Source organism: Nematolebias whitei, chromosome 1 (assembly GCF_014905685.2).
Source record: "Nematolebias whitei isolate Nwh7 chromosome 1, NemWhi1, whole genome shotgun sequence".
NCBI classification, from domain to species: domain Eukaryota; kingdom Metazoa; phylum Chordata; class Actinopteri; order Cyprinodontiformes; family Rivulidae; genus Nematolebias; species Nematolebias whitei.
The window spans coordinates 5,292,700-5,303,484 of NC_056498.1; the positions used below are offsets into that span (position 1 = coordinate 5,292,700).

The following is a 10,785-nucleotide window of genomic DNA, read 5'->3' on the forward strand; positions in this document are numbered from 1 at the left end:
CAAAATATGGTAACTGATCTGAAGAATATAGTGCAAGTGCATTACATTTACAGTAGCTAGTAATCAGAAGTTTCATTGTTCCACTGTGACCTGTCCGGTAATTTCATTGTTCAAATTTTTTTCACCTTTGCTTACTGTAAACAGGTAGCCTCATTAATGCACGTCTATCTTGGGAGATTGGTCCTCGTAACTCACTGACAGTACCTTATTGGTCATTAAGGTTAGACTTCTGGTCACATGATGACAGAGTGGGTGGAATTATAGGTAGGAAAATTGAAACCATGAGTAAGAGGTTTGGTACATGTGATTACCATTACCATGACACATTCTGTCACAAAAAGTGGGTGTTGGGCAGCTACATGAGCACCCAGCTCTGTCAAAGGAAAATGCTAGAAAGCTGCCAAGAGACACCAGGAAGCCTGTCAAAATGAAATATAAAAACAAAAAAATATTACTATTAAAATCTGTACTTCAAAGTACGGATCCCCCATGATAAACAAGGGACAGATCACCCGTAATAAACAAGGGACAACTGTTTATATATATTCTTTTTAAATATACAATAATCCCTCATTTATTGTGGGGGGTTCCATCCTCAGCCTCCCCACAATAAGTGGAAAACTGCAAAGTATGAACAGTAGTACAAGTAGTAAGTACTAGTTTATTTTAGTATTTATATAGACATATATATTAAGGTGTTTCAAACCCTTCCCACAGTCTTGCAATATTCTAAACAATGTTTCTAAACTCTAAACGCTCTAAAAAAGCACAGAATGTCATGATTTCAGTTCTCTGCCTCCGGCTCCACTCTCGACCACACCCACTTCTCTGCTCTGCATGGAGATCAGCTGCAGGAAGAAGCTTCTCCCACAGCTGTGGGCTGCACACAGGTGTTAAATCATTTAAAATAATTTATCTTAAATAAAAAATTCATGCAGATCGTGTGACTTATACATCAATCAGCCATTGTGTGTCATGTTTGTTTTTCCTCACTTGCTCTCGTGCAAGGCGGATTCATTTTCCTCCTCCTGCTCTCCTGTCCTCCTCCTTCTATTGCTATTTATTTATTTCAGGATATGTCATGGCTCTGTGGGGAGTTTGGGAGCTGATGTGCCTTTCTGTATTGTCTCAGGAGGACGCCGAAGATGTTTATATAATTAGAACCGTGATAGCAGGGTTTTTGCTTTTTGGCATCAGCAAAATCCTATGTTATCGGCTATTGAGGAAGATGACGGCAGCAGTTTCGGCCATGGTAAAACTTGTGAGTCTGTGTGAAAGTTTAGTTCATGCTTCGAGTACTCAAAATCAGCTGATTTACGAGCTAAACTGTCAGATGGAAGCAATTTATGAGAATCGCAGGCCACTTACAGCTTCTGGGACTCGCCAGCATGTTGGGGATGAGCTTGGAGGGGACTCATGAGAATGAACCAGTGGAATGCCCACAAATCTGGCCATTTTGGCTCGAAAATACCAGCGGGACTCAAGGATGACAAGAAACAAGTCTGTCTGAAAAAGGTCAACAATTGTGGCTTATCTGAATCTGACTTACCCGTTTGGCCTTGAAAGCAGGCCAACATCAAAGTTCTCCTGGGATATGTGTAAACTAAGGAAAAGCTATGTCTACCCCCCCCCCCCCCCCCCATAAGGACAATGTGTGAATAGATCTTTTTTGTAATACCACTATCCTCTCCTCCTATCGTTTCTTTTTATGTGCTGAAACGTTTCACCTTCCATCCAGAAGGCTGTCCAGATGACCTGACTGAAAATTGTTGGCTTGTATACCTGGATTATTGAGCATGGACTTTGTTGTTTTGAACCAGTTTGACATGACTGTAGACGAGGGAGAAGCCCAGCACCGAAGGAGTAGGAGTGCCCCAGAGACTATCTTAGCACCAACATAACTGTTTTTTTCCACTTTGGAGTAAGCTGTTGGGGGAAAAATCAGTTCTGCGTTACGCGTTTCCTTAGACTGATGAAGGCTTCTGGATGGAAAGTGAAAAGTTTCAGCACAACAAAAAAGAAACTGTCCAGATGACCTGACTGAAAATTGTTGGATAATCTCACTGTATTTCGGTACAATGATAATAAAGCTTATTCTGATTCTGATGTCCAATCTTATTTTGAAAAACCACGGTAGAGCAAGTCCGCGAAAACCGATTGCAAAGTAGCAAGGGACTACTGTATATTTATATATAAGTGGGATGTCGTGGCGCAAAGTTTAGAGAAGGTGGGCCTGTGATCGGAAGATTGCCGGTTCAACTCCTGGGACCGACAACATGAAAATGTGGGTGGGAAAGGTGAAACATCCACACCTGCCTCCACCCTCATTTGCCCCACTCTGGGCCCCTGAGCAAGGTCCTTAACCCCCACCATCTGCTCCCCTGGGCACCCTAGATGGCAGCTCTCTGCTCCACACAAAGAGCTGTGGTAGTTCAGTGGTCTGTGGTTGCATCAGGAAGGGCATCTTGTGTAAAAATTATTGCCAAGTCTTCGTGCAACTTAATTCGCTGTGGCGACCCCTGAAGAAGGGAGCAGCCGAAAGGGGGGAAAAAAATTATATAAACAACAAAAATGTGTGTGCTGATTTAAGGTCTTCTGAAGGATAACCTAGACAGAACTAATTCCTTGGATACATTTTTGGTCCCACTATCAGTTTCTAAACTGAGATGAAGTGGTAACTACATTATTCAGCTGCTAAAGTTTCGTTAAGGAAATCTACTTCCCTTGTTTTCACAGAATTCCTTCTCCAGTGTCTTTCACATGGAATACGATGAGCTGACTGAAGTCCTCGATGCCCCCAAAAGGTAAGAGGATCTCCCTCAATTGAAGGCTCTCGTTAAATTAGAATATCCACAGATTGGCTTTGTGGCTTCATCCAGCAGCTTCCACTGGTTATTACTGCTAATGTTTTCAAACTGGCCTTTTCCTTCAGAGGCCTTTAGATTATGTTTTTTAAACAGGCAAGGATTTATCATCATCACATGGAGGGAGTAAAGAAAATAGCATGGGGCTGCAGCTTGGAGGGGATGGGTGCAGGGGTGCCACTATTTTCTGATCTACCTTCATCAGATGGTCTTAGAGCCTCCACACAGGAACATTTTTGTCAATATGCATTTTTTTATTTAATTTTTTCAAATGTCAGCTTTGCTTGTAACCATTTTAGAATCTACAAAATAATATTTTTTCTTTGTGGTTGTAAATTATAAACTGTTCTATCACTCTTACTGTGACTCAGGTGTCAAATCCAACAACAAAAGGGGGTCAAAATTAAAACCTTTTTCAAACTAAAGGCTGGTTTCAGAATCTACATTGTCAAGTTAGATACCCAACATCTTTTCTCGGTGGCAGGTTCCTCAACAAGAGTTTGATTGGTCTAATTTGATGTTCTCTGTTGCATTTTTGACATCATAATAAATGGTTACTGAAAAAAATTAAAGTGATAAAAGTATTTTACATTGAAAATAACATCTTGGGGGCCAGATAAGATGTTAAGGAGGGCCACATTTGGCCCCTGGGCCTCGAGTTTTGACACATATACTGTGACTGGTCAGTGAGCACCAGAAAGAACTACAGTAATTTGATTATTCTCAAGGTGGTGATGTGTCTTTAAGCAGAGACCTTGACTCAGATCCACTCCTTCCTTGTCTGAGTAGACCTTTCTACGACGGCTCAAAATGGAGGGGAGGGATTGAGGGCTGGAGCTTATGCCCCTTTTCCACTGTCACAGTGCGGATCAGATCAGTTCGGGTCGGTTCAGATCGGCTCGGGTCTGTTGTGTTTCCATGTACATTTCTGGACCAACTCTGTAGGCGGGGACTAGAATCCAACTCGTCTTACCACCTGGTGGCGGTAGTGCTCCCTTAAGCTACTTACTATCCACCACTAAACGTATTAGAAGAAGAACACCCTGAAGGTTTTGTCACACGATGTTGTGGAAGAGATGTCATGCTCTAATGGAGTACCTCATGAGCTGTAACTTTTAAACCTGATTCATAATCCTACCTTACTGCCTTCCCTACCTGCTTTAAACCCATGTGTTTTTCATTTTAGTATAGATTTTTACAATAAAGTTGTATTAAAAATATCTTCACTTTTAGTATTTACAGATATGCACAAGGTTCATGTTAAAATTGCAAAACATCACACTGTGCTGTAATGTTTGAAACTGCTTTTACAATAAGATACAGACTTGAAAACAATTAGATTAAATTTTGTCCTTGAATTTTAAAGATTTGTCTTTCATTAAATTTAAAAACATAAATTTATTACTTATTAATCTAAAAAAGTTAAGTCTGGTCCTCTGGATATTCAAAAAACAAAACAAACAAAAAACATTTATTGTTTATTTATTATAAACTGTATTGTTTGTTTTGTGAATGTCCAGAGGACCAGCCTTAACTTTTTAGATTTTTCTACCTGGATTATTGAGCAGCATCAGGATATTACTTAATAAATAGTCAGTTGGTCTGTGAACACCATGGGGTCCTAGAAGAGTTGAAGAGGTGGCTGTTGATGTCTGTGCCTCCCTGGTGAAGCTGCTGCTCCCACAACCCTGAAGCAGAAGATGATGGATGGATGGATGGATGGACGGATGGACGGATGGATGGATGGATGGATGGATGGATGGATGGATGGATGGATGGATGGATGGATGACGAAGGAGGAGACCATCCAACACAGCAGGAGTGGTCAGTTCAGGTGAACTCCTGCCTGTTTGCTTCAGATCAGCTGTTCAAATCTCTGCAGGTTCAAATAAAAGGTGCACCAGGACTTTCAGCTGAATCTCTCGGGCCACAGTTGTAAAGGCCGATGACTGATAAATGATAACTGTTTTTTCTGAATTTTTTACTGTTTTTGTCTCACTTCATCCTAGAACCAAAAAATGTATAACATAATAACAGTTGAGCAGATTCTAGTAATCTTTTCTTAGGATCCATTAAAGATCAAATGCAATTGGAACTTCTTCTCAACTTCCAGTAAGAATTTAAACAAACACTATATGAACTTAACATTGTAAAATTTGTTTAGGAAATTTAATGTTCAAGGACACCACTTAAGAAAAAAATTGTTTAATAGGAAAAGTAAGAAGTAAAAAATATACAAAAATAAAAAATACTGCATCCAACTAATGATTGTGTATCTGTCTGTCCCTTGTCTCACGGGCTTCATCCAGAAGAAGACACAAGTGTTGTTCCTGCTGTGTCCGCTTCAGTTCTTCATGTTCATTCAGTGATGGAATAAGACTTTTCTTTACTGGACTCTTTTCTCTTTCTCTTCACTAGAAAGAAGAAAAAGTTGGTTAATTCAAGCTACGTACTGTTTTTGAATAAATGCATCAAACAAAGAAAGGTGCAGCTAACAGCTATAATAGATATATTAATAATAAGAAACTGATCAAATAAGAAAATGAAAAATAAATTGATTTAAAAATAATGAAAATAATATAATAATAACAGTGGATATATGAATCAGAAAGTATTATACAGATGCAGATATTCTTTATTGTCATTCGCACCACATGTGGTACATGTGGTGGATCAAAATTATGTTCACAGGGTCCCAGTTACATCCAACAATAAAATGTAAAATAAAAACAGTAATAAGATCTAAGATATGACCTAAGAAAAACATCAACTAAAAATATGCTAAGCACTAATATTATAAAAACAATAAACACAATACGCGAACAGCAGCACGGACATGAGTCTGTGTGAACAGACGAGCATGCATGAACACAGCAACATGAAACAGATCAGCAGCAACATGAAACTGATCAGCAGCAACATGAAACTGATCAGCAGCAACATGAAACTGATCAGCAGCAACATGAAACTGATCAGCAGCAACATGATGTGATTCTTCACAGTGTTATATATTCATAAGGCTGCACAAACTCAAGTTCATGTTGCTGTTTGACGTATTGTTTTGATTGTTTACTGCTATTAGTGCTTAGTGTTTTATTAGTAGATGTTTTTAGTTGATATTTTTCTTAATTCATATCTTAGATCTTATTACTGTTTTTCTTTTACATTTTGTTGTCTGTAACTGGGACCCTGTGTACAAAGTACATAACTTCATCCCAATTCAGTATTTATTCAACATTTTATTTTTTTTACTTTAAAAATAAAATAAAATCAAGTCCTTATCGGTACAAATAAAATGATGTGGAACATGTTGCATCTGTTCTTACCGAGCACAGAAGCTGCAGCGTTGTGCTGCTCTGTGAGGTGCAGCTGGGCTGTGATGGAGCTCTGTCAGGTGTAGACTCCTCTGATGGAGCAGGAGCAGGAGCCGGGAGGCTTGGAGGGTTTAATGGGGAGTTTAGAGACGAACTGTCACACGCTGAAATATGTTCTGGATAAAATACAGTGAGAAACGGGAACGGAGGACAGTTAGCGTTTATGCAAATTAGCTTAGCATCGTAGCACTGATGTTGTCCTATTATGGCGTCAGCCTCTTTTGTTAGTTAAAAATATGTTCAGAACCGATGGGATGAGTAACTTAAAATATGTTTAAAGTTAGAAAACACTCACCATCTTCTATAAATGATTCAAGTAGAGCTGTAACCGTGTCCAAACCACCCTCCAATCCTCCATCTAGCTCGCTTTGACTTTTTTCGTCGGCCACCAAGCACAACAAGACCTGCACTTCTGCATTTGACCACGGCTTTGATATTATTGTTTTTGTATAGCTTCAAAATACTAAAAGATGCACTCCTCGTGTTATCGCTAATGGCAAGCAGTAGAGAAAAAATGGTGGATCGGGTTGTTTGGAAAGACTCCACAGACTCCTCCCCCCGACCAATCAGTGACCGACAGAGTTTCTGACGTCACGGCGCGGCTCGCTTGGACCCCTTGAGAAGCCGGGCCAGAATTTAGGGAGGCGAGCCGGTCACAGGAACAGTGGAAAGACCTCAAACGCGCGTGAAGCCAGAAATATCCGACCCGCGCCGTGACAGTGGAAAAGGGACATAAGTCTATAAAACTAACTTTTCTGGTCTAGGAAGTTAGAGCAGGTCAGCGTTTCAGACGGATAAGGGCATTGATATGTGTATGATCTTGTAAGTGCATTGATCTTCAATGCACTTGAATCCACAGCTAGCTATTGCTAGCTGTGGATCTCAGGCCTCATCTCAGACCCCAGGCCCGCCTCCAGCTCATGCGGCTCCCGGCTTGGACCCCCTCAGAAGTAGTAACTCACACAATCTCAATAAATCAAGGAAACATTAATTGGTTTCACCAATTGTATTAAATCAAGACAGGAGAATATTATAGTTTTACAGCTCTGTCCTCTCCTATACAATACGACACAAGAGCTTAGACCGGAAGGGGCGAATGACACATTGTCTTCCAACTATATGGGGCCTAGGCGCCACCTTCTTCTGGGAGCACTGCCTATCAAGTGGATAGAGGGGCAAACTATTTGTGATCTCAATGGATCTTATGTGGTCTGACATGTCAAGAAAAATGATACAGTGCACAAAGCCTCTCTTGTGTGATGTGGCAAGCCAATAAAGAAATAACAAATAAATAAACTCTATTCTTTTACGGATATTGAATCCCTGGGAGACTTTTCAGAGTTGCTGGCCCCGTTTAAACTGGTCAGAACCGGGTCATAATTTCATTACAATCCACCTCTGAGCAGAACAAAAACCCAGGGTCAGTCTAGATAAAATACTAACACTTCAAACATCTGTTAAGTTCATGGGAAAAACAAATGCAGACATGTTCCTGCTTTTAGTTTTCTACATCGTCTTACAACCTAGCTGTTTTTGGTTACCTTTTTTTTTATTACCATTATTATTTTCACTTGTTATTCTCAATTTGTATGCATCCTTTATGATTGTCTATTGTTGTCTTTGTTGTCCACTGTTGTTGTCACTCTTTGTTAAAATCGGGTCTCTCTTGTAAATGAGTCCAAGAGGCTCAATGGGATTAGCCTGTATAAATAAAGGTTGAATGAAAAATCTTCTGTGATTGCTGGCTGTTCTCCAAAGCTTTGTAACTAAATCTGAAAGAAGTGTGCATCTGATCTTTTTTGTGAGTCAGAATTTTCCATGACAGCAATCATGGTCAAAGTGGTAGAAAATTTCCTGATTCATGCCCAGTCATCCAGGTAGAAAAATCCAACAAAGTCAGGTTCTCATCAGTCCTCAGGTTCATCGGACAGATGAAGTCTTTTGGATAAAAGACGAAACGTTACAACAAAAGAAACCGTCCAGAGGACCTGACTTAACTTTGTTGGACTTGTGAGAGCATGTTTTTTTAAATCGCCTTTCTGTTATTTCTGTGTACCATAAATCAGTTATACAGTTCATCATCAACCTTTATTTATACAGGTAAAATCCCATTGAGCCTCGAGGACTCATTTACAAGAGAGACCTGATTTCAACAAAGAAAGATGACAACAATGGACAACAGCAACAACAATAAACAGTTATAAAAAAAGCATACTACAGTTTTTTATTTTTTTTATTTTTTTTTTTTTAACAAATAGGATGGCTAAAAGGAAAAGGTAACAAAACAAAAAAACAGCTAGATTCCAAGACAAATGTAGAAAACTAACAACAGGAACATGTCAGCATTGGACCCTGCCAGGTGTCCAACAGATTCTTAAAGACACTTAGAGAGGTCAAGGTCGAGAGCTTCAAATCTTTTTGTATACAGTTATACAGTTAAAGAAACCAGCATGAATTAGACACAAACCAAATGTCTTATCTAGTTTTGTCCTTCTGAGGGTCTCCTTTCCTCCTCCCAGCAGCTTTTCCTGCAGTTTCTCCTAATCTAATAAGTCTCTGTGAATGCTGCTGTGTGTAAGCTTTGGATTTTCTCTGGAAGAGCTGCAGTCTAGCAAAACTGGGTGTCTTGAACTGGGCCGGAGTGGGAGGGAATGCTGGCTTTGACTGGCTGGAACCACAGGAGAGTTTTTTATAGTGCCGTTAACCTCAGGCTGCAGCTTCCCAATGAACCCAGCATCTGTTCTACCAAAAGCAGGAAGTTCAGCCAAGCAGAACCAATGTGGATCCGGCTCGCCAGAACAGCAGTCGGAGCATGGCAAGCAGACAAAGTGGGACAATTAAATCACCCTGGATATAGAGTTTGATTGTGCTTTTACACAGAGAGCCATAGTTGTGCAGTCACACTTTTTAGAGCCGCCAGTGGGTACGCTATGGCCTTGTCTCACCCAATTACAGAGCAATGGGACAGACATCTAGATTTGGAGAATTTGAGAGAAGAAAGTAAATACACTTCCTGTGCAGTTATCACATGTGTGAAAGCTGAATGCAATGTGGAAAGAACACATAGTTAGAAATGACCTGAGCTTTTGGTAAAAAAAATAGGAGTACAATGTCCAGAAGGCTTTGCTGAGTTGCAGTTAAAGCTGTAGTAGACATCCATCAATTATCTTTACCAGCTTCTTCCATTTTGGGTCGAGGGGTTCACTGGTGCCCATATCCAGCCATTGCTGTGTGAGAGGCAGGGGACACCTGGACAGGTCCCCAGTCCATCACAGGGACACATATAGAGAAAAACGAGACAAACAACCATTCACTGTCTCACTCACACCTAGAGACAATTTATAGTTACCAATCAGTCTAACGTGCATGTTTTTGATCTGTACATCAGTACACACTCTTGTGCACTCAGATTCTGCTACAGAGCTCTGCTGTACTGAGAAATGCTAGAATATTCAATGATGGCAGACAGAGAGCTTCTGCAGACAGTTTTTGCTCCTTCAGCTCTAAGGACAATGATCAGAGACAGACAAAGAATGAAGCTCGTTGGACAGAGGGAAAAAAACAATTGAGAGTCAAAATTAGGATAGCTTTTCCAAGATAGTCAACTCTAAGATTCACGAGGACTGGAAACATGGTTGTTGTTTTTCTGTTGAACAGGTAAGGTTTGTTTTATTTTGTAGGTAATATTATGGTTACATTACATAACTGTGGTAGCTGTATGTTAGCATCATGACTCTCGTCCAGCTGAGTGTGTCGGTGCACATTTACAGGTCTTAGAGGCATGGCTTTGAATGGATGGGTGAGGTAAAGATGTGGCACATGATCGGTTACGTTTCAAAACATACCTTCATCTTGGGTTTGGGAATACACTGCCCACTGCTGCTTTATTGTCCCCATGATGGAGCGAAGAAGGTGAATTGGAAATACCGTCTGTCTGTCTGTCTAGTGTTTCTGCTAGGTCACTTGCCTTGGTAGGGTGCTCATTTCTTCCATGATTTTTGTTAACGGGGGTGGGGGTTGAAGGAAACGACTCAGCCTGAGGGAAATGGAATGGTACCGCTTTAGCTTTTTAGCTAGTGCATCCTTAGATAGAGAACTTTACTAATTGGCTTTTATGTATGTGAATGTTCCTGTAAATGCCCTGAGACAACTTTGCTGTGATTTGGTGCTATATAAATAAACTGAATTAAATTGAAATTGAATCTGTATTGCACACCGCTAGCTTGGAGCCACACAGCCTAGCACTACAGCAGGGTAGGGGAAACACTGCTGTCTGTACATGTGGTGAGCACAATAACTTAAAAAATAAGTGAAGTACCGATTAATGTTTTGGTTTGTGGCTGCATCTTGGAGTAAGGAAGATCCCTATCAAAAATTGAGTTGTCATGTTAGCATCCAAGATGGCTGCCCCATTCATTCGTCTGTCTATTGATCCTGAAAATGTCATGAACCAGAGGCCGGATCGCAAACAACAACAACAACCACTGAGAGGGTTAAAATATTTATTGTGAAATAAAGTAAAACTCTGGAGTAGGTCCGGTTCTGGG

General features: G+C 40.3%; 1 protein-coding gene across 1 annotated transcript in view; it reads left to right on the forward strand.

Annotated features, from left to right (window-relative positions):
- The window catches only part of pde5ab (phosphodiesterase 5A, cGMP-specific, b), a 271,503-nt gene that overhangs the window by 152,693 nt on the left and 108,025 nt on the right, over positions 1–10,785 (forward strand). Inside the window, exon 7 of the mRNA XM_037681538.1 lies at positions 2,737–2,804. Within this exon, the coding sequence (XP_037537466.1) occupies positions 2,737–2,804 (68 nt within the window). The remainder of the gene's footprint in view (positions 1–2,736; positions 2,805–10,785) is intronic.